The sequence below is a fragment of the Myotis myotis genome, unplaced genomic scaffold, assembly GCF_014108235.1.
Source record: "Myotis myotis isolate mMyoMyo1 unplaced genomic scaffold, mMyoMyo1.p scaffold_m19_p_7, whole genome shotgun sequence".
NCBI lineage: Eukaryota > Metazoa > Chordata > Mammalia > Chiroptera > Vespertilionidae > Myotis > Myotis myotis.
This window is the reverse complement of record NW_023416379.1, coordinates 23,431,103-23,455,749: the sequence shown is the minus strand read 5'-3', so window position 1 is coordinate 23,455,749 and position 24,647 is coordinate 23,431,103. Positions and strand designations below refer to the sequence as shown.

The window sequence follows — 24,647 nt, the reverse complement described above, 5'->3', positions numbered from 1 at the left end:
TCTGTGATATCATTATCACATATACCTTTTATCTTTTCTCAGTATTTTAGTATGAAAAATTTCAAATGTAAACAAAAGTTGAAAGAATTTTAAAACAAACACCTATATTATACCCATTACTATAGATTCTACTACTTGCTTGATCACATTTTTATCTATCTTTCCCTGTATCTATCTTAATGCATTTCATTTTTTAAAAAATATATTTTATTGATTTTCCACAGAGAGGAAGGGAGAGGGATAGAAAGCTAGAAACATCGATGAGAGAGAAACATCGATCAGCTGCCTCCTGCACATGCCCTACTGGGTATGTGCCTGCAACCAAGGTACATGCCCTTGACCAGAATCGAGCCTGGGACCCTTGAGTCCGCAGGCCAATGCTTTATCCACTCAGCCAAACCAGTTAGGGCAATGCATTTCATTTTGATATGAATTTCCAAGTCACAGACATTGCTACCCTTACCTCTAATACTACAGTATGCATAATGTTATCCAGAGTTCATATTACATATACATTTTTAGTCTGTTTGGCTTTGTTTTATTTCATCAGTTGGTCCAAGCACAACTTAATAAATTATCCACTTTTCTCCCCAAAGTTGAAATCATTTTTGACATATACAAAAATGTCTGTGTGTGTTGGAGTTTGTTTCTAGGCTTTCTGTTGTAGAAGCTACTTTTAGATCATATTAATAATGAGATCTTATATTCTGAATTTTAATTTTAACCAGTTAACTGCCATGATATTTTAAATTTAGTTAAAAAAGGTCCGCTGCTTGCATCTATAGATGCTTATGGTAGTTAACTGATTAAAAGATTTCATATTTAATAGATTTTTATTTATTTTATAGTCTTGATTATTTACATTTTATTATGTAAATTTAAATTTTATATATAGCCTGGTCAGAATCATAGTTTTAAACCTAAATTGGATCTTTATCAGGTTAATTGGCAACAAGAAAGATTTCAAGAGATTACTGGAAAACTTGGGCACTTTCTTAAGCAAGCAGGTTTTAAGGTACGATAATTTTAAATTTATTTATGTAGTTAATTTTCTTAAGTCTCATTTTATTATTATGAGAGAAAAAACTAATATGTTGGTGTTCTTGTCTTGCTAAATGTCATGAATTCTTTTTGTTTTTATTTGCCCTGGTATCATGTATATATTACATTTTAGTTCTTTGGATTACTTCACCTTAAATTGCATATATTTTGTAAATTGGCTTGGATTTAATACAAGTAAAATACTTTTTTTCCACCTATTCAATTAGGTGTATGGTTTAGGGCGATTACAAAGAAAAGTGGAAAGCAGTAGAGAGGAATTTCTCCAGCAAAAATGTGAAATATGTCTATGTTACTAGGTAAAAATGCTTGCGTGTTTTGGAACATATTTGTAAATTTCACACAAAATCAAAAAAGTTGAAAATGTTGGAATAGATCAGGATTGTAGTACTATGATTTCTATTACTTTTAAAAAAGTACATTGTTGTTGCTTTTGCCAACTTGGTGCAATTATGGTAATGGTGAACCTTTTAACTTTTTAGAAACAATGTTGTATTAAGTTTCATATATTCAATCTTTTTTAATAGGAAAGTGATGTTGCTTTTATCCCTACAAGTGGTCTCAGTGGTGAAAATCTAATCACTAGATCCCAGTCAAGTGAACTTACAAAATGGTATAAAGGACTATGTTTACTAGAACAAATTGGTAAGAATATTGCCTTGCTAATTTTGATGCAATATAACTTGCTATTAATTACTGTTTAGAGTTCTTTATGCTAGACAGTGGTGTGTGTGCAAAAGCATAGGATTTGTAGTTAGAGGAGCTACATTACCAGGTTTGAAATCACATGCAATATTTAAACTAATGCTCACTTTTCCATATTGAATTAATGAGGCTAATACCTACCTTACCCACCTCACAAACTGTTGTTGACATTAAATGATTTAATATGTGTGAAAACATTTTATAAACTACAAAGTATTATATGAATGACAGTCAATTTGCTATTAATTTTTATATTTAATAATTATTTTCTAAGAGAGATGGGGCTTTAATGGGATCTTAGGACATTAGTCAAAAATTACTTTTAAATTAAACCTAGCTTTTTTGCCATTTTTTCCAGATTCCTTCAAACCTCCTCAACGATCTATCGATAAGCCTTTTAGATTATGTGTATCTGATGTTTTCAAAGGTAAGTGCTACCTCTGCATTACTGTTGCAGTATGACCCCTGCCTTTCTGTTATCTCCTGACCTCTTTTCTTGGACAAAATTATTATATTGTCTTTCAGATTCTCCCTTCTTTATGCCAATGTGAGGATCACTGCCAAATTTAAAGGGCACAGTACTAGTTACTTAACTCCCCTGCCCAGAAAAATCTTCAATTTACTCACTATTTCCCCGTCTCATATTTATTTTTCAGGTATGAAAAAACTTTATCCTTTATCTTTCTAGCCTCATAGTTTTTTCTCACAGGAGATCCCCTTAGTTTCTGTATTCTTCTATCAAACTGGATTGTTCACTATTTCTTAACCACATTGGAGGGTCCCTGTTGCCACAGTGCCTACCCATGGTTTGTTCTCTCTCTTTATTCATTTCCTATCTATCTGTAGGTGTTTGGATTCACTCAGGAGACACCAACCACATATAGGTAAAATGGGAAGTTCAATATATTAGTAAAGGATTGTTAATGTGAAAAAAGAGTGATATAAGATATAAGGAAACTATGTGGTACCCTAGGGCTGAGGGAAGGTACCCAAACACAGAAGGGTACAGACATTACTGGAGGAGGTGGTGTATTGAATATCTAAGAATACATCTCACTTAATGAGTGTAAGACCCTATCCTATATAATAAAAGCCTAATATGCTAAGTGTCCAGTCCGTCTGGTCGGCCATTCAACCAGTCAAAGCATAATATGCTAATGATATGCTAAGGCTGCTCAACTGCTCGCTATGATGTGCACTGACCACCAGGGGGCAGACGCTCAACACAGGAGCTGACCCCTGGTGGTCAGTGCGCTCCCATGGGGGGAGCGCTGCTCAGCTAGAAGCCGGGCTCACGGCTAGCGAGCACAGCAGCGGTAGTGGGAGCCTCTCCTGCCTCCGTGGCAGTGCTAAGGATGTCCAACTGTCATTAATCAGACATAAGGATGTCCGACTGTCATCAGTCAGACATCCCTCGAGGGCTCCTGGACTGCGAGAGGGCACAGGCTGGGCTGAGGTTTGTGCACTGGGCCTCTAGTATAGAAATATATAAGATGGAAATGGAATAAACAATCTCAGCAAGCAGAAGGATGTAACATATTTATATATTAGAAAAATCAATACAGTAAAAATGTCACTGTCCTCCATATCTTCATTATTCACAGAGCAGGCAGTAAAGTGGATTTGGAACTGAGAAGCAGTAAATTGATGACTGGCGAGTTCACCAAACACATCCTCTGAGGTGTTTCTCTGTGTTCTCTGTATCCTCTGTCATTGCATTTCTCATCAGTGTCTGAGTGCTATTTCACTTAGGCTGTGAACTTCCTGAGGGCAAGGACTGTCTGTTCTCTATCTGCATCTGCAGGACCAGGCTCAGTGCCTGGCACCTAATACATGCTAATGTTTAATAGTGAATGAATGAAGGTGTCTCAAAAAATCATTTTAACCATTTGTACGCCACATGTATCGGCGCAAGTGGCGGACCTTTTTAAATTAAATTCAAAATATCGTGGCAGTTAACTGGTTAAAAAGCTGAAATTTATTGTTATTAGCTTCTAGCATTCTGGTAGTAGAAGAGTATATATGGTAATGCTTTCCAAATTACTGTTATCTATTTAAAATACAAGAGGTGCTTAAGTTTCTTTTTTGATTAACAGTGTTTGCTGACTCTATTTTTTCATCTCCTGTTCTGTGTTCAGGCTACTTCCTGGCTTCTGCCTACACTGCTCCCCTCAGTATGTTCCTACCAAATGATCTCTTGGTTGCCCAAGTCAATAACATGTTTCAGTTTTATTTTCCTTCCATCTTCCTTGAATTTGGTGTTACTTCTGAGACCAGTAGCCACATCTACCTTAAAACTTTTCTCCCTTGGTTTCTGTGACCCACTTTCTCCTGCTCTCCTTCTATGTCTTTGACCTCCCTATATCTTCTTTGTGCTCCTCTTCCTCTCTCTCTTAACTAGTGTTCTATTGTGTCAGTCCTCTTACTCTACATAATCCTTTTGTACAGACATGCAAGAGTTCATCTGCCTCCAGTGTGTGGATGCTTCCCAGATCTGTATCTCCAACCTATCTGTTCACATTCTCTAGGTAAATGTACTACCTGCTCCTGGACATCCCCATAGGGAATGTGCTCTCAGGGCTCCATTCTCATGGAATTTGGTGTGATTGGTGCCTCCTAGAATGCGTCTTCTCCACATGTATGTCTTTTAGACACTTCAAATTCACCAAGCCTAAAATGCATCTTATTGTTTAACTTCCTGTCCCACAGTTAATGCATTATCATCTCAGATAACTCCCTTTTTGCCATTATCCCCCATTTACCTTACCACCCTAAGTCTGTTATACCTTCTTCCCAAATTCTTGAGTTTCTACAGTCAATGTGTGCATTTCAGTCAAACTTCCTTCCTCTCTGACATGAAAATGCCATCATGTCCCTTCTCTGTTCACAGTTCTTAAACGGTTCCCATTGCTTAACTGAGGATGAAATTCAAGCCCTAAGCGTGATTTACAGGGCCCCTTTATCATCTGTCCCTTGCCTACCTCTGTTACCTCATGTCTTGACTTCCCTCATTATTTCATGTGGTCCCTGTAAATTCCATATAAATGACACTGGGTCTTAGCACATCCCACATGCGGTTATAACTCTGTGCCTTTGCATATGAAGTTTCCCGGGTCAGTGGCGTTTTTCCTGCTTCCCCTACCCATACACGCAAGCTACCTGGTGATCTCCTGTTCCTTCTCCTTCTAAGTACCCAGCTAAACTGTAATTGTTCCCCCTCAACATGGATTCTTCTGTGTAGCTTTTTCTGTTTCTAGGTGTTCATTATAAATAACCTTTGTCTCTGGACAATGTAATTGTTTTTGTCTTTCTCTTCACTGGTGTAAACTCCTTATGGATAGGTGATTATATTTTCATCTCTTTATCCCCAGAGTGCCTGGTACTTAGTAAACATTCAATATATATTTGAAGAAGAAATGAATTTCCACTTTTTGTAATATGAATATTTTTATTTGTAAGAAAATCAAGAGTAGAATGTGATTGCCATATTAGTCGATGTTAAAAATTCTGAGATGAACATTGATGTTCATTGAACTACAGTTGTATATAACTACTAGGGAACCACATAGAGCTAATAGCATTAATCATCAGATAACATTGCTATGTGAATCATTATAAGCTTTGGGTATGTTTTGCAGATCAAGGATCTGGATTTTGTGTAACTGGGAAAATTGAGGCTGGTTATATCCAAACTGGTGACCGACTACTAGCAATGCCTCCTAATGAAACCTGTACTGCAAAAGGTATTCCTCTGCAAAGTTCTTCTGCTAAACAACCCTTAAGTTGAGACAGCAGATTTTTAAAAAGTAGTGCAATTATTTACTCCAGAGTAAATAACCTCTTACTGAAATTGTAACTGACTGTCAAAATGATACTAACTGTTGAAGATAAAAATGTGAAAACATTAAACGATTTTTTTCTGTTGTGACTGTGTGTGTATATATGTACCTATAGCATTCTAACTGTGGTAGCATTTTTTTTTTTTTTGACACTGATGTGAGAAGTCTGTTTAGGATTTAACCAGATGTAGAGACACCTGACAGATACATTTAAAATAGTATTCAGTAGTAGAAATTAAATCTAACCAAACTGGGCACTAAACAGTCAGTGGCAAAGCAGACTGCTGCAGTCTGTTGTTTTGAAATGTGTATTTTAGAATCACTATATAGTAACAGCTTTGATCATGTTTATACCAAAAAAAAAAAAATTATAAGAAGACCTAGGAAAATAAATGTAAATGTAGAGAATCCTGATGTTGAAAAGAGAAATTAATTGTGAGCTAGTTTAAAGTACACCAATTATTGCTTTTGTACATAATCTAATATATGACCTTTCATGATGGCTGATAACTGTTCTCATCTTCTAATCATTTGATCTTACATGTGTACATTTATTCTTTTCTGAATTCTGCTTAAAAGTTTATAATGTTATACTTACCTTAAGATTAAATCTTTCAACTAAGCCTCGGAATTCAACTTAAAAATGAAGATCTGTTTATACTATGAAGTAATAGTATTTGTAACAATTTTAAACTAAAGTGTAATCTACTGGGAATGTTAAAATTTTTTGAAATTTCAGTTCTTCTGCTTCTGTTAATCTTGTTTATAATTTATATCCAGAGTTGTACCTGAGTTGTTTATAAATTTGAATGTACATTTAAAAATATTAATTTGCTTATTACTTTAAAAGCTAATTTCTTGACGATTATAAGAAATTAATGACTATGTGTCTAGGTAATAGTGTTTAATCTACATTTAAAGATGAATAAGGGGATGAAAGATAAAATTATTTCCATTTTATTTTTTTCTTTCTGCTTGCTTAGGGATCATGAAAATTCTGTTTAGATAAATAATAATACATATACATTTTTTAAAAAGCTTGCAAGTTCAGATCTCTTGTTTTTTAAAATGATCAAGAGCTACAATACTTTTGAAATACTGATTTATGTTAACAAGCTTTTTTTGAGAATAGGAAGTGTTGTTGTTTTTTTAATAACCAGTAAACATTAATTAAAACCATGTTTTTAAAATTATCCAGGGACCTTACAGTTTGACTGCTTTGTGACAATTTGGTCACTTCTGAAAGTCCCACATTCTGTGCCTTACTCCTCCTTCCTGTCACTTCCCTTCCAGAAAAACTCTACCCATTTGTCTTTAATCCAGTGGTTCTTAAAGAGACACCATATCAGAAGCCCCTGAAGAGTATAGCACCCTCTCCTGAGAGCTGTGCTTCTACCCCAGCATGGAGGCTCTCCATTCTCAATTTCTAACCCTGTTGCTTTGCTTCATTTATTTGGTTGTTTAATGCACACTTCTGTCTGAACACTTTAGGTCAGTGGTTCTCAACCTTGGCTGCACATTACAATTACCTGGGAATCTTTTTTAAATCCTGATTTCTGGGCCTCATCCTCCGGAAATTCTGTTTCTTTGTTATGGGGTGGGGCCACAACATTAGTAACAAAGAAACAGAATTTCCGGAGGATGAGCCCCAGAAATCAGGATTTTAAAAAGATTCCCAGGTGTTTCTAATGTGCAGCCAAGGTTGAGAACCAATGCTTTAGGTGCTGCTGTGGCTCATTACCCAGCTGTGTCCTAAAAGAGAGAAGTGACTAAATCTGCAACCAACAAGTGGAAATTCTTAATTATGTTTTTACCTTAATAACATTATCAAGTGCATGGAGTGTTGAAAAAGAACTTTTTGTGTGTAATGTCTGTCCAGTGAAGGTCTTCAAGAAGATAGATATCATATATAGAACAGTGAAACACGTTTGGGGCCAGAAAATTAGATTATATATTATCTGTAGATATTTTATATTGTTAATTGAACTTCTGGTATGAGTGCCCTTAGATCTTAAATTAAGGCAATCTCTAGTGTATGTTAAGTATGTAGCTCCTGTCTTCAATGCCACATTTCATAGCAAAATCAGATATGTTCATTTAAAATCTACATTTAAAAACTAAATTTAATTAGTTGAAAATTTAGCAAATATTCCTTAATATTAGAATTGCTAACAATTTTAGAATCAAGGACCTCTTTGATACCTTGATGAAAAGTATGGCTCTCAGAGTAATTCAGATGTGCACATAATTGAAATTTTGAATAAAAGTGTAGGTTGTCCCAGAATCCTTAAAACTCTCCTTGAATTTTCAAAAATTCTTAAAGAAACTCGCATAAAAGTCTTAAAGAAACTCGCATAAGTGTATGCTACATAGGAAAAATAAATATTTTCAGAAATATGAGGGTAAATTATAATTACCTAAAAAACATGTCATTTAAGAACTATTCCACAGTTGTTGCCCTTCATACTGTCTTCATCACAAGACTAAAGTTCCAGTGGAAAGGAACTTACCCCGTAAACTTAACCCATGGAATCATAAAATATGATACTCCTTTTAAGTCTTTGAATAAGGCAGCTGAGGATTGCCCTTATAGTTGTTCTCCAGGATAATCCCTAGGTAACAGAGGTATGTGCAGCACCTGGGATCATTTTTAAATTAAAATTTTTTACACTATTAATCTCTTTTTAAATAACCAGTTATCACTGTGCATCTCCCTGTCTCTGGGCAGCCATTCTTTTGAGAAAGGAATTGGTGAAAGATTCTGCCAAGAGCACGTCTGACTGAGCAATGATGCCCATGGGCTCCTGGGAGAACACAGGTGGTGGTTTAGGTGGTTGTCTAATTCAACGTAAACTGAAGACTGGACAGCTTCCCCAGTCCCATTTTTTACGCTACTAAAAGTAATTGGAGCTGTATTGTTATACCTACAGCCATTAATATAACAGAAATATTTGGGGCCTGTTTAGTTAATATACTCAGTTGTGTAAATGAGTTTAAAATTCTTGATTGAAAAAGCAGAAAAGAGCCTTTTATGGGCAAATACAAGTCGCTTTATGTTTAGGGTGGTTTGCCAGAGGAGTCAGTGTAGAGGAAGTGCGTCTTCCTCAGCATGCACAGTTACTCTTCTCACTCTCGATCCATTCATACTGAAAATGATGAGTAGTGACTGATGAGGCACAATCAGCCAAACTCTCTTGGTTGTTATGGTTCGATATTGAGGTGTTTCACTGTATTCTTTGGTTCTTACTCATTTCCAGGAATCACTCTGCATGATGAACCTGTCGATTGGGCAGCAGCAGGCGATCATGTTAGTCTTACGTTGGTTGGGATGGATATCATCAAAATTAAGTGAGTGAGAAAATGAATTTAATCAACCATTGTTTTAGATATAGGACCTCAAAACACATACATTTTGCATTTGACCAGTTCAAATGAGAGAATGAGTATTAATTCTGAATCTCATTTGGCCAAAACCAGGCACTGTGGAAGTATAAGGATAATAAGCAAACCTACTTAAAATTGAAATCAATACATGTCAGCTCATGTACTTCTTTGAGTGAAAGCTGTTATGTGTGAAAATGATATAAGGTATAAAGCCAGACTTTGACCCAGAAGGGAATATTTAGAAAAAGACCCTAATTTGCTTGCTTGTTTTACTTAGTAAATGATTGTAGAGGTAATCCTATTGGAGGTATGTTTATTTGTCCCCCAACTACCTTCTCTCCTTTTTTCTTGTTACAGTGTTGGCTGCATATTTTGTGGTCCCAAAGAACCCATTAAAGCTTGCACTCGATTCAGAGCCCGAATCCTCATCTTCAATATTGAAATTCCTATCACTAGAGGATTTCCTGTAAGTTTCAAAATGTTCAGTTGTTACTGTTTTTACAAATTCAAAGTCACTTTATCCTTAAAAGCAATAATTCTTTTTACAAGTGATAGTGCTATGGTTATTTTCAGCTAACATCTTATTACTCTAATCCAGAAAAACATGAAATTAGAATTTGAAAGTCATTTTTATTTTACTTTTTATTTTGATCCTTGAGCCTGAATATTTTCAAAGAGGCATTGAGTAGATATTTCATAATCAATAGGATACAAACTGATGGTAATAATATAACTTATCTAGGGAAATTGGTAGATCCTTTTTTACTGTGTTCTAAAGGTTACCTGACTAATTGTAAATTGGGTTTTTCTGGGTTTTTTTTGTTTTAATATGCTTATTTGTAGTTTTTCTGATTGTAAAAGTGATACATTGTTACAGAAAACTGAAAAACACAAGAAAATAAACTTAGTAAGATTGTTCTATAATTGCATAATCCATAAATATACTCGTATTCTCTTTACATTTCGGTGTGTTTTTCTGTGTACGTGCTGTCTACCCTTTGGTATTTATGGGTATATTCTGGGGTGCCTGCCATAGGGTAAACTTAATTGTGTTGAAGCAACACCTTGAGACTCTGCATGCTGTGAGTTTGGTTTGCCAGTTATCATTGACCAGCTTCATTTGAAACATACCTTTATGGGAAGAGGGTGATTTTATGATATGATGTTATTTATCCAGAAAAGATACTGTTACTTGTGCATAGCATGAATTCCTTGTCTTATGTGTAATTTTTTTTCAGATATTCAGGGCCATACTCTGTTTATAGGTTGGTAACTTGTTTTTGCCACTTAACAAATGAGCATTTTTCCCATTAGACTTTTTTTTCTTGATCAGTTTATGTAGTACAGATTCTGCATGATAGTAAAAAAATGTTTCTCAGTGGAATTAATTGGCTTCCTTTTGAAAATATAAACAGTTCACCATTCGATGCATCTTTGCAATAAAAGTAAGACAGTAATAGTAATTGACCTTTAAACTTCATTTAAGTTAGTGATCGTACTTAAGGGGTTAAAATACATTTATTTAGCTAACTTAAATTCATTTTATACTTACACTATTTGAGTCATGTGCTTTGCTGATAATTCTTTGTAATTCTATGTAAATTTGATCATATAAAATGTTTATAAGACACTGTTTAAGTTTTTTATTTTTATAATTATAGTCCATTTCTCCCATGAGCTAAAAAAGGGAGTAGAAGCTTCTCTCCAAAAAAACAACAAAAAACCTGTTATAGTTGAAAATATTTAATTTTTAAATATTCAAAATGCATGTTTTGATAGTCAAGGAACTACAACATAATTGCTATGTACAAATGGCACTAATTCTTAGAAAGCAGTATGTCCAGTGGAGAAGTTGGAGAGGTTGGTACTGCATGTTTTTACTCACGCAGCAATAATTTTCACCAGTGGAGAGGTACAGAGGTCAACAGGTCAATAGTTACTTTGAATAGTAATACTGTTTTCCTGTCTACTGTAGTTTCTTAAAAATAAGTATGAATTGAAAGTTTTTCAGTGCTGCTTAATGAGATTGCTCTCACCTGTATTGATTCATGAATGCAGGATGAAACGTGTTTCAGAAAAGCAGTCACGTTTTGTCATTGTCCACTTCCTGTGGGAAGAAACCTTTCAAAATATAATTTTTAACCAAGAAAAGGCTTCCTAAGTAATTAAAATTTTACTATTTAGGGACTTTTTTATTATTGCTACATAAATACAAGGTGATGCAAAAGTAGGTTTACAGTTGTAAGTGAAATACAGAGTTTATTCTTGTATTAACCATTTTTAAGTGTTTAGTGGCATAAAGTACATTCACATTTTTATGTATTCATCATCACCATCCATTTCAAGACCCTTTTTATTATCCCAAACTGAAACTCCATACCCACTGAACATTAACTCCCCTTTCCTGCCCCCATCCCCTGGTAATCACTATTCCACTTTCTGTCTCTGAATTTGACTATTCTAGGTACCTCATATAAATAGAATCAAATACTATTTGCCCTTTTGCACTTTGCTTATTTTACTTCACATGATGTTTTCACGCTTCATCCATATTATAGCATGTATCAAAATTTCAGTCATTTTTAAGGCTGAATAATATTCCATTTTATGTAAATGCTACATTTTGTTTATTTATTCATCTTTTTTTAAATTAAATCTTTATTGTTCAGATTATTACATTTGTTCCTCTTTTTTCCCCCCATAGCTCCCCTCCTCCCAGTTCCCGCCCCACCCTCCGCCCTCACTCCCCACCCACTGTCCTCATCCATAGGTGCACGATTTTTGTCCAGTCTCTTCCCACATCTCCCACACCCCTTCCCCCCCAAGAATAGTCAGTCCATTCCCTTTCTATGTCCCTGATTCTATTATGATCACCAGATTATTCACTTGATTCTTAGATTCACTTGTTGATAGATGCATGTTTGTTGTTCATAATTTGTATCTTTACCTTTTTCTTCTTCCTCTTCTTAAAGGATACCTTTCAGCATTTCATATAATCCTGGTTTGGTGGTGATGAACTCCTTTAGCTTTTCCTTATCTGTGAAGCTCTTTATCTGACCTTCAGTTCTGAATGATAGCTTTGCTGGATAAAGTAATCTTGGTTGTAGGTTCTTGGTATTCATCACTTTGAATATTTCTTGCCATTCCCTTCTGGCCTGCAAAGTTTCTGTTGAGAAATCAGCTGACAGTCGTGTGGGTATTCCCTTGTAGGTAACTGAGTTTCTTTCTCTTGCTGCTTTTAAGATTCTCCCTTTGTCTTTTGCTCTTGGCATTTTAATTATGATGTGTCTTGGTGTGGTCCTCTTTGGATTCCTTTTGTTTGGGGTTCTCTGTGCTTCCTGGACCTGTAAGTCTATTTCTTTCACCAGCTGGGGGAAGTTTTCTGTCATTATGTCTTCAAATAGGTTTTCAATATCTTGCTCTCTCTCATCTTCTGGCACCCCTATAATTCTGATGTTGGTATGCTTGAAGCTGTCCCAGAGGCTCCTTACACTATCTTCGTATTTTCGGATTCTTTTTTCATTTTGCTTTTCTGGTTGGGTGTTTTTTGCTTCTTCGCATTTCGAATCTTTGCCTTGATTCTTGCGCTCCTCTGGTCTGCTGTTGGGAGTCTGTATAGTATTCGTTATTTCAGTCCGTGTATGCTTAATTTCTAGTTGGTTCTTTATCATAACATCGAGGGTCTCATTAGTTTTCTTGAGGATCTCACTACATTTATCGGTGGCTTCTAGATAGTTCTTAAGAGACCTTAAAAGTGTGGTTCTGAACTCAATATCCTCCATTGACAGTTTTGTCCTGTTTCTTTGTCTCCGCATTTTTTATGCTTTCTTGGTACACCCCCTAGTGGTCTTTGTGCGCAGTCTTGTTGTAGTTAAGCCTTGATTGATGTCGGCAATACCGGGGGTGATTTGACCTCCAGGCCAACTGGCTATGAGAGTCCGCTGTGTCTGCAGTGGGAGAGCTTCTGTGCTGGATCTCTAGGGCGGTGCTAATCTAGCGTTTGCCTGAGGCTATCCGGCAAATGGCTCTGTGCAGGGCTTGGGCGGGGCGAGTCCCCAGGGATCTACAGGGCGGGCCGGAGCGAGCAGTTATGGCTGCTCTCAGTTCCGTCCCTAGGGGCTCTGCCTCACAGAGTCCCAGCAACCGCTGCAAACCTCAGAGAGAAAGCTGCCTTCGAGTTCCAACCGAAGCCAGACAGTCCCGCTTCTCCCGTTTGAGTCTGGGTCCCTAGAGACTCACCCGGATCTGGAGCTCAGAGTCTGAAACTCCCTCCCGATTGAAAACAACAACCGCGCCCTCCACCGCCAGCCCGCTCCGCGTGCACTCCGCACTTGAGTATTTCACTTCAACACTGCACCTCCTCTGAGTCTGGGTATGATATTCTCTTTCCTCCTAGTTGTAGAATTTCCACTCAGCCAGCCTTCCTGTGCTTCTGGATGATGTCCGTTCCGTCTTTAGTTGTTTTTTTGAAGTGGTTGTTCGAGGCAGCAATCTCTGGCGTTAACCTATGCCGCCATCTTGGTTTCTCCCTATTTATTCATCTTTTGATGGTGCCCTTAACTCTTACCTCATTCTTTGGGAAGTAACCCTTCAATTTTCCTTTAAGAAATTTCCTTTGCTCATTGGCTTACTGTGCTACTTAATAGATTATGTAGCTCATTATAGTTTATACAACACTAAGCAATTTAATTCTTTCAACCCCACATGAAGTACAGAATCCTAAATCTTATATGAAACTCTTCAGGCTTCTGTTTTCTGAATATGCAAACTATTTTAGCCAGGAAATTTCAGAATAGAAGTGTCAGTGTTTCTTCAGGAAAATAGCATAAAATGGTACTTACAAACCACTTAAACGTTTGATAGCTTGGCCGCTTCCTGGGTATTGGATTTTTTCACTAACCTAAGCTATAGACATAGTGTACAGTCAGTCCTTACTATTTGAATGGAGGACAGCCTAATTCTGACTCCAGTTGACCTCAGCAAAAATTTGTCTCTGACACATGTCACCATAACCACATTAGGTTACTAAGCCTTTTTGATATTAATTTTCTTATATATAAAACATGAACAATAATAGCTAATATGTAAGGCCATCAATTAACTGAATGTTTACCATTTTAAAGTGGCTAGGCACTACTTTAAAATAGCATCTGATTTTCCTCATTTCAGTGATAAGGATCCTGAAGCTGGGCTGTTGGGGATAGAGTTGTTAAAGGACTTGTCACAAATTGTACAACTGGAAAGTGTGGAGTTAAGATTTGAACTCAGATCTGTCTGACTTCAAAGCCAGTCTAAACTCCCCTATAATATTTTATTCTCATTATCCAACAATGAATATATTAATTCCTGCTTAATGTCACATGATTCCCATTCCCTAATTTTTATAATGAAACAGTTCACATATGTTGAACACCTTTTGTACCAGTCACTGTCTCTGATCCTATTTAATTCTCATCTCACCCTATTAGGAAGGTTATGTAATTCACAATGACTGGTGGAGATGTTTGGACTGCCTCCATGACCTTTTTCCCCTAGTAAGTTGGGGAGCAAGCTAATTAGAATGGTGAGACTTAGAGGAGGCAACTGGAGATCCTAAAAACCCAGGAAATAATGCTGCATTTAATATAATTAAATGTGAGCAAGTAATAGGCCAGAGATGCTGTGGTAAGCAGTTATTCAGTGTTACAATGTTTTGTTTTAGGTGCTGTTACACTACCAGACTGTCAGTGAGCCTGCTGTTATTAAACGATTGATTAGCGTCTTGAACAAAAGCACGGGTGAGGTTACCAAGAAGAAGCCTAAGTAAGTCTTTTAATGCGTAAATAATAAACACAAGCAATTTAAGCAAATTTCTTATAGTTTAATTTTTTTGTGTGATATTTTTAGGAGCAGTAAGTGAACTCTCTTTTTACTTGTTCCAGAAATCATTTTTTATGGACTAGATTAAAACAGACACAAAAATAAATATTTAAGCTCCTCTATAGGTATGAATGCTAGATGTAATTTGTTCTGCATGGTGGTAATGGTGGGGTGTGATTGTAAATAAAATGGAAATATAAATTTATATGTATGTGTCAAGCAATGTAAAAGTAAAGGCATTTTTTAAAAAAAAACAGTCCTACATTTTAAAAGATGAATTTGAATTTTGCCTAGCCACTGGTTCCAAATTCCAGCTGAGTGTTCTTAACTTCCTTGTCTTCTCCTTACAGGGAGTCATTCCCTGTGCTAAGAACACCCAGGGAGAAAGCGAACTACACACACTGTAGCTCCTAGTTTTTTCTACGTGGAAAGTATTTTCCTTCTGCTCCGTGTCCACCTGGAACCTTAGCTGAGCTCATCACATTGGTCCGCTCTGCTTACTGTTAATATCTTGGCCTAGTTGTGGACCATTCCCCTTTGGCTGGGACAAGGCTAGCACTTTCAAAGGAAGTGCTTCCTGAGAAGCTTAAGTTTCTTACCCTAAATCAACTACAGGCTAACCACAGTTTGGCTTGGCTGCTTCAGCCTTGGGGTTTTCCTCCCTTCTTCTCTATGGGGAATCCCACCCAAAATCCCCTTTTTTTCTGTCCTTGAGTGTTCCTCCTCATCTGCACCTGTGTAAGAGGTCAAAGGTGGTTAGTGGGTTAATGGGTTGGCTGCAAGTGGAAGAGAGAATCTTCACACTGCTCTAAACCATGCCTGTATCTCCGTTAGTTATAAAGGGCTTCTTACCTTTTAAAGATCCTTCTTTATTTTTAACCTCAGCCTTTAGCTTCTGGCATGAGTGTCTTCCATAATGTGCTGAGAAATGTGCTAAGGACTAACATTTCTGGAGGACTACTGTTTCATAGGCTCTGTCATGAATGCTTTCACAGGTGTATATGCTCAGGAACCATATGAAGCAGGTACTATTATTTTCCCCATTTTTTAGATGAGGAACCTGAAGCTTAGAGAGGTTGTATCACATGTTCAAGGTCACAGAACTAGCAAATAGCAGAGCCAGGATTCTAACACAGTTGGTTGGTTCACATAAGTCACATCCTTTTTGACAGGAGCCAGGTTGTTTGACCCAGACCAGTGATTTGGAGAATTCTCAATCTGAAATTGGCTCATAAAATCTAATCTTGAATTCCCCGTCCTGCTTATAAGTCCTAGCTCAGTGATAGTAGGTCTTAGCATATTCTCATGTTAGTTTTCCTTGTCATCTTATTTATAACTTAGTCCTTTCCTTCTATTTTGCACCAATGCCATTTGGCCTTTTCCTGTTTTTTCCACTAAAGGCACTTTGTAGACTCAATTGCTTTATATGGAATGGAATTGAATTTTCTAGAAACTAAGCGCAAATCATAAATGTAATGGATCTTCTCCTTCCTAAGGAATGAGTCTTTGGCCTGAAATTGTCTAAAACCAACATTTGGAAATTTTGTAATACTTGTTTAGAAACCTGTTTAGCATATTCTATCAGTCTGTCTCCGAACTAATTTTTCAGAAGATGAGTCTGTGATTGCTGTTCTCTGTCTTTCTAGAGCAGATCAAAATTAAAATAGGGAACAATGTCAAAATGTCCCCTATTGGGTTCTGCTTCTTGTAGTAAATAGGGTGTTGTGTCCACGCATTTGTTGGATTTTTGTTGGTTTGCTTATCTCTGTGAACCTGTTTATAATCAGACCCATGCCCCATCCCCTTTATTTCCTACAAACTTCATATTATGGAAAAATCTTATGTGATTATGTCCTGAACCTTTGTTAAAGAACCAGTTTCTATGTTGGCACTAGGAGATGACCCTCTCTAAAAAGACAACTTCAACACATAATTTATTAATTAGAATTTTACTAGGGAAAAGTTAGGGCATTGCATTCCTGTTTTAAAGTACAAGTGCCTCAATTTCTTGATTAGATAATTGAAACTCTGTTTCATGGGAATGACAGGGAAGGCTTTGGTAGAGGGGGCTTTGAGTATACTTTATGTTATAGCAGTGATGGCGAACCTTTTGAGCTCGGCGTGTCAGCATTTTGAAAAACCCTAACTTAACTCTGGTGCCGTGTCACATATAGAAATTTTTTGATATTTGCAACCATAGTAAAACAAAGACTTATATTTTTGATATTTATTTTACATATTTAAATGCCATTTAACAAAGAAAAATCAACCAAAAAAATGAGTTTGCGTGTCACCTCTGACACGCGTGTCATAGGTTCGCCATCACTGTGTTATAGCATCCTCCCAGGAATAGGTTTACATTTGAAAGATTGGTAAAATATATATAAGGAGAGAGAGAGAGAGAGAGAGAGAGAGAGAGAGAGAGAGAGAGAGAGAGAGAAAGATGAACTAATATTTCTTAAAATATATGTATAGTCCAGCCAGCATGGCTCAGTGGTTGAGCATCAACCTATGAACCAGGAGGTCACGGTTCAATTCCCGGTCCGGGCACATGCCCAGGTTGCAGGCTTCATCCCAATGTGGGGCGTGCAGGAGGCAGCGGATCAATGATTCTCTCTCATCATAGGTGCTACTCTTGCTCTCTCCCTCTCCCTTCCTTTCTGAAATCAATACAAATATTAAGATATATATATATATATAAACTAATCTATAATTTCTGCTGTGATTTTTTTTTCAACCCAGAAAAATTCAAAGGACACATTTTCATTTTAAGAAAAATTTATTTTCTTTTTAAGTTTTGAAAGACTAAGTTGATTTGTTGATTGTGTATTTTTCAGGTTGTTTATTACATTTATTCATCTCTATTGAATATTCATTTTTTCCTTTTTTTTCTTGATAGGTTGTTGACTAAAGGTCAGAATGCATTGGTAGAGCTACAGACACAAAGACCAGTGGCTCTTGAGCTGTACAAAGACTTTAAGGAACTGGGGAGATTCATGCTACGCTACAGTGGTTCTACAGTAGCTGCTGGTGTAGTCACTGAGGTATTGTAAAGTGACCAGTTGTGTGTCCATGGTTATGATGTTTTTTTCTACTTTTTAAAGGTGATTAATGAGATTTTATGGCTTAAGAGAAACACAGTTATGGTGTTATAAAAAATTTTAAAATTCTTATTAAAATTTTTTTTTAAATGGGAAGAAATGTTTGGTCTTGGAATTTCCTACAGTGAGACTTCCAAACTATGTCCTCCATCAGTAACATTGCTCAAAATTAAAGGAAATTCATTGAAAAGTCTGTGAGTATGCAATCCAAATGATGAGAATACAGATTTTGAAAGTCAAATAAGTTGGGGGCAGTAATTTCATTAATAGAAGAGCCCACATTAACATTTTTTCATTATATGACTGGCTTTCAGGACATTTGAAATGATTCATTCAAAAAGTTCAGTTACCATATTAGTAATGTTTCTGAAGCAAACCTGTTATATAATGTGAGGTGCAGCTGAGTTATGGAGAAAATAGCCAGAAATGAACCAGAAAATTTCACTAATTTAAATTTTCTTCTACACTATCATGATCAATATAAGTCTTATGAATATTATATTTTAAGGGGGGGGGATTTACTCATTTATATAATTATTTTCTGCATGAAACTTATTCAAATCATTTAATTGTATATATACTTTGAACAGAGGGCTTTAGGTTGTATCAAAACCCAGTTCCACGTGTGTCATGTAAAAGACTCTGGAGTTAAACTGCCCAAGTGTCTATTGCTGTTCTGTTGATTCCTAGCAGCATAAGCACAACATTTCTCCCTGGATTTATTCTTCTATAAAAATGGGTAGTGGACTCTGCTTCTCGGAGCTGTGGATGTGAAATGAAATGATTAGTGGAAAGACTCGGCACAGTAATTGACACATATAAAGCATTCCATAAATGCTATCTCATGTCATTGTCATCAACATCACTTCCAATCTGCCAAAGCACTCTTTATAAAAGCGCTTTCTAAAAATAAGATGCAGTCCCTTGTGGGAAATAATGGAGTGATTATAGTTAATCTCAGAAATAGCATGACTAGGGAAGGGAACAGTGGCAGGAAAAAGAAAAAAGATTCATCTTGATAAAATGATTTCACTGTCATTTGCCTTTTGTTGTTTGTTCTTTTAATATGATTGATTGAATTTTAGCAAATATGTTTTTCTCCTTTACAGATAAAAGAATGATGGGTCAGAACTTCTCCAGTGCTTCCAAATGCAAGGACATAACTAAGCTGTGTTTTTAAAGAATCCAGTTATTCAATTAAAGGAACAATGTGCAATTGGTATTTTTTTTAAAAAAAGAGAGAAAATTAAAGCCATAATCAGCAGCAAAGAAGTATTGATTATCACTCCTGCAAAAATTTCAAGTTGCCAAACCAGCTTTCCCTTTGAAATGTTAGTAAATGGATTTACTTTGCTAAGATTTACGGAAACTATCTGAAATACGTGTTAAAAGAATTGAATCATCATGAAATGAACTCAACTTCCAGCCAAACTACGGAATGTTTACAGTTTCCTTTTGGTTTTCAACTCTACTGCATACATTTTGGAAAAATAACTAAATTGGGTGGTTGAGGTAGTTAATATTTGACCAAATTTTTGTTATTGTTAACTCTAAGGAAAGATTTACTGAAGGTTATAATCTTAAAGATATTTTGTGTTGAGCATAAGAATATTCTTCCTGTAACAAGTAAACTTTTGAAAGATTAGGTTGGAATTAGTGGAAACTCTTCCTTTGTTATCCAAACTATTATTTAAGGTGTAAAGCCAACTAATAAAATGTCTTAGTTTGAGCATAACAGCAAAATGTGTTTTGTTTCTTAAATGTATGTGAGATTCTTTACCACTATCACTAAATATGACTTTGGGGTTTTATGGGATCTTTTTTTCTTTTCCTTTTGCGAAAAGTATGTTTTTATTGATTTTAGAGAGAGAGGAAGCAGGGCGGAGAGAGAGAGAAACATCAATGTGAGAAGGAAACATCGATCTGCTGCCTTGTGCACGCACCCTACCATGGATCAAGCCTGCAACTGGGCATGTGCCCTGACTGTGAATCAAACCAGCAACCCTTTGGTACATAGGACAGTGCTCAGCTAACTGAGCCACACTGGCCAGGGTTTACGGGATCTTTTTCACTTAGGAGTTTCCCAACTCTTTCACATGAATTCTTGCTTTTTATCTTAATCACAGATCAAATTTAGTCTCATCCATTTTTTAACCATAACTTAACTTTATTTTTCCTATTCTCATTTTTAGAACTACATACATGATAATTTTATCTTTCTCTAGCATGCCTTATGGACTGTAAGTCCCTGTAAGAGTCATGTTTTTATTTTTATTTTAAATATATTTTATTGATTTCAGAGAGGAAGGGAGAGGGAGAGAAAGATAGAAACATCAATGATGAGAAGGAATCATTGGTTGGCTGCCTCCTGCACACCCCACACCAGGGATCCAGCCCACAACCTAGGCATGTGCCCTGATCGGAATCGAATCGTGACCTGGTTCATAAGCCAAGAGTCAAGTTTTTCTTAAAGTGTCAACAACAAACTTCAAGGTATATTTATATAACAAGTGTTGTTGGGCTGCCTCCTGGGTAGGGGTTGCCTTTGGGTAGATTTCATCCGCAGCTGAGCCTGGAGTTCTGATTTAATGGACCACATAACTTTTAAAGTTGGGGAATGGTGTGATCAGGCTTACCATCTACAACAGCATTTTTTCTTCTTATTTGAAGAATATCATTCATGATAAAGTGCACAGAGCATAAATGTGCTGCTTGGTGAGTGATCACCAAGTGAACACACGTGTATAATAAATACATTTTTTATTAAGAAGTATTTGTGTACTTGTCACTTTAGAGTGAACTTGCTAAGGTAAGAAAGTGTTTTCTTTACTAGAGGCCCAGTGCACAAAAATTTGTGCACTCGGGGAGTCCCTGAGCCTGGCCTGTGCCCTCTTGAAGTCTGGGACCCCTCAGGGGATGTCCACTTGCCAGCGGGGAGCAGGCCTAAGCTGCAGTCAGACATCCTTAGCGCTGCTGAGGAGGCAGGAGAGGCTCCCACCACCACCGCTGTACTGGCAGCCATCAGTCTTGCTTGTGGCTGAGCAGAGCTCCCCCATGTGGGAGCACACTGACCACCAGAGGGCAGCTCCTGCATTGAGCATCTGCCCCCTGGTGGTCAATGTGTGTCATAGTGACCAGTCATTCCCAGTCTTTCTGCTGTTAAGGTCAGTTTGCATATTACCCTTTTACTATATAGGATAGAGGCCTGGTGGACGGGTGGGGGCCGGCTGGTTTGCCCTGAAGGGTGTCCCAGATCAGGGTGGGGATCCCATTTGGGTGCCTGGCCAGCCTGGGTGAGGGGCTGATGGCTGTTTGCAGCTGGTCACACCCCCTTCAGGGTGGGGGTCCCGCTAGGGTGTCTGGCCAGCCTGGGTGAAGGGCTAAGGGCCATTTTCAGGCTGGTCAAGCCCCCCAGTGGGGACCCTCATCCTATGGGGGGGTGGCCAGCCTGGGTGAGGGGCTGAGGGCTGTTTTCAGGCTGGCCACACCCCTTCAGGGTGGGGTCCCTACTGGGGTGCCTGGCTAGATTGGGTGAGGGGCTGAGGGCCATTTTCAGGCTGCCCATAGCCCCTTCGGGGGGGGGGGGGTCCACTGGGGTGCCTGGCCAGCCTGGATGAGGGGCTGATGGCTGTTTTCAGGCTGGCATGTCCCCCTCCCCCGGCAACCCAAGCTCCCAGCCTCTCCTTGAGTGGAGGCCACAGCTGGCTGGAAGCAGGTATCTGAGATTTATTTATCTTCTATAATTGAAACTTTGTAGCCTTGAGCGGAGCCTAGGGCTGACCAGGGCAGGCAGGAAGCTTGGCTTCCTCCATTGCCGGGGGCAACCCAAGCCTCCTGCTCACTCCAGCTCCGTGGCCGCTGCCATCTTAGTTGGGTTAATTTGCATACTCGCTCCTGATTGGCTTGTGGGCATGGCTTGAGCATAGCGGAGGGACAGTTAATTTGCATGTTTCTCTTTTATTATATCGAATCATGTTTAGCAGGAATTTAACAGCTGTACCTGACAGAAACCTAATTTCAAGTGACTTAAGCAAAAAAGAAAGTACTAGCCCTGGCTTTTACTCAGTCTTGATGGAGCAGCTCACGATGTCAGCGAAAACTCATGCTTTCTCTAGTGTTGGTTTGCTCTCAGACTCCATACAGACCCCCTGGAATTCTACATTTAGACCCTCAGACCCTCATCCAGGGCAAAGATAGGCTAAGAGAACATGTCTTTTTCCAGAAGCCCTAGAAACATGCCATCATTGACTATAACTGAATTTCATTATTTCCTTGGGGGCAATCTTAGGATTGGATGTGAAATGAATACCACTCAAAATACATAGGCTTACTTGCTGCAGCAACAGAGACCACACACCTTGGTGCTTTTTAGTAAGAAGGTGTTGGGGGCGGGGGAGAGCTTAAAGAATCTGAGCGTATTTAGGTAATTTTGAGGAGGGCTCGAGTGAGCACGGGTTTCTTCTTAATTAGGTGCTGTCAGAAAGTGGGAGGAATTTTGCAATTGGGAATTGATTTTTATCTAGCACAGAGAAATGGAACAAGGTAAAACAGCAGCAGTTGCACAGGTTAGCCACAAGAGGGGGTTGCCCAGGCATTTTTGTGGTTTGCACAGTGACTGTTGGTCATTCTCACTTCATCAAGTTCACAGTGACCTCACCTGACATAGGAGATCTGGGAGCTGTTCATGTTCAGCAGGAGAACACCGTGGCCTCGCTGCAAGAGCCAGGCCAGCTTTTAGTTCCCAGATGCTCCTTTTTCTCTCTCACATTGAAAGCCCTGAAATGTGCAGAAGTAAATTAAGAGTATAAAACAAAATAATGAAATAAATCAATGAAATTATACCTCAAATATGGGGACTTAAAGTAGTGGTAGAGTAAGCATTACGTTTAGATTTTCTCTTGAAAGGATAGACTCACACTGCAAAGCTAATGATATGCTATTTACCAAAGATACGCCTAAAATAAAATAAGAGATTGCAAGAAAAAAAGGCACAAATGTATTAGAGAAGTAAAAGTTACTACCATGGGGTGGGTGTCTACCATGTGCCAGGCAAATTTCACACAGTAGTTCAGTTCATATGACATTTTCATGATACTATATGGGGCAGGCATTATTAACCTCAATCTTTAGATAAGAAGACTAAAGTTGAATAAAAAATCAATTACAGAGCCATGATTTGAATTTGTATTGAAGCCTTACTGGAAGGCATGTCTATTACACTGCATTGTCTCTCTAGAAACCAGGAATAACATTAATACTGGACTAAGAATTTAAAGGAAGCAAACAAACAAAAAGCCTTAACTGTGATAAAGAGAACCATTTCATATCGATAAGAGGCACAACCACGGGTACAAAAATGAAACAAGTATCAAATAGCATCAAAATGCATAATGGAAATTTACTAAGAATAAAAAAATTAAAAGATATAAATAAAATTATCAAGGGATTCTCAACAGCCCTGCTTCATAGATCACGGAAACAAAAGGTCACAAAGGACTTGAGTAACATAATAAAGTAGAAAGATTGAGCATATATTTAAAATGAATCCTCCTATCTAATAAAAGACAAAAAGGGTAATTAACCATACCTCCGCTATGCTTCCCATTGGCTAATCAGCGAGATATGCAAATTAACTTCCAACCAAGATGGCAGCTGGCAGCCACGCAGCTGAAGCGAGCAGGAGGCTTGCTTGCTCCAGTGATGGAGGAAGCCAAGGTTCCCGGCCTGCCATGGCCTGCTCTAAGCTCCAGAAGCAACAATGTTTCAATTATAGAAGCTAAACAAACCCCTGATACCTGCTTTCAGCCAGCCGTGGCCCCAGAGCTGGGAGCGCCAGTGAAGGCAACAGAGTTTCAATTATAGAAGGTAAATAAATCTCAGAATTAAAAGAAAAAAAGGAGAGGCTGGGAGCTTCAGTCGCAGGCCAGCCTGAAAACGGCCCTCAGCCCCTCACCCAGGCTGGCCAGGCACCCAAGCAGGACCCCCACCCTGATCCAGGACACCCTTCAGGGCAAACCAGCCGGCCCCCACCTGTGCACCAGGCCTCTATCCTATATAGTAAAAGGGTAATATGCAAACTGACCCTAACAGCAGAAAGGCTGGGAATGACTGGTCACTATGACATACACTGACCACCAGGGGGCAGACGCTCAATGCAGGAGCTGCCCTCTGGTGGTCAGTGCGCTCCCACATGGGGGAGCTCTGCTCAGCCACAAGCAAGACTGATGGCTGCCAGTACAGCGGTGGTGTTGGGAGCCTCTCCTGCCTTCTCAGCAGCGTTAAGGATGTCCGACTGCAGCTTAGGTCTGCTACCCACTGGCAAGTGGACATCCCCCAAGGGCTGCCGGGCTGCCAGAGGGATATCTGATTGCCAGCTTAGGCCCAATCCCCCAGGGAGCAGGCCTAAGCCAGCAGGTGGTCATCCCCCAAGGGGTCCCAGACTGCGAGAGGGCACAGGCCGGGCTGGGGGACCTCCCCCTCCGAGTACACAAATTTTTGTGCACCGGGCCTCTAGTGCAATTATAAGTCAGGTTTCCTTCAAGAATTTGATAATGAAGTTAATACTACTCTTGGAGAGTTATACTTTCAAGGCAACTCAATGGCTCAGACCATAGGTGTGGAGTTATCTTTCAGCTTTAGGATGTCTTAAATAGGTTAAGCTCCCTTTCCTGTATTACAGATACTGGAATTATTGATTACA

At 38.2% G+C, this 24,647-nt stretch overlaps 1 protein-coding gene across 5 annotated transcripts in view; it reads left to right on the top strand.

The window, feature by feature from the left end:
- HBS1L (HBS1 like translational GTPase) overlaps nt 1–19,690 on the top strand; it is an 82,972-nt gene extending 63,282 nt beyond the window's left edge. For 3 of the 5 annotated variants that reach the window (XM_036315950.1, XM_036315951.1, XM_036315955.1), the window contains 9 exons: nt 941–1,015; nt 1,587–1,704; nt 2,123–2,191; nt 5,403–5,507; nt 8,861–8,951; nt 9,345–9,453; nt 14,689–14,789; nt 17,746–17,890; nt 19,057–19,690. In XM_036315950.1, coding sequence (XP_036171843.1) covers nt 941–1,015; nt 1,587–1,704; nt 2,123–2,191; nt 5,403–5,507; nt 8,861–8,951; nt 9,345–9,453; nt 14,689–14,789; nt 17,746–17,890; nt 19,057–19,068 — 825 coding nt within the window. In that variant the 3' untranslated portion in view covers nt 19,069–19,690. Of the gene's footprint in view, nt 1–940; nt 1,016–1,586; nt 1,705–2,122; nt 2,192–5,383; nt 5,508–8,860; nt 8,952–9,344; nt 9,454–14,688; nt 14,790–17,745; nt 17,891–19,056 lie in introns of those variants that run through there. The other 2 variants (XM_036315952.1, XM_036315954.1) reach the window with 2 other exon arrangements.
- Nucleotides 19,691–24,647: the final 4,957 nt, after the last annotated feature.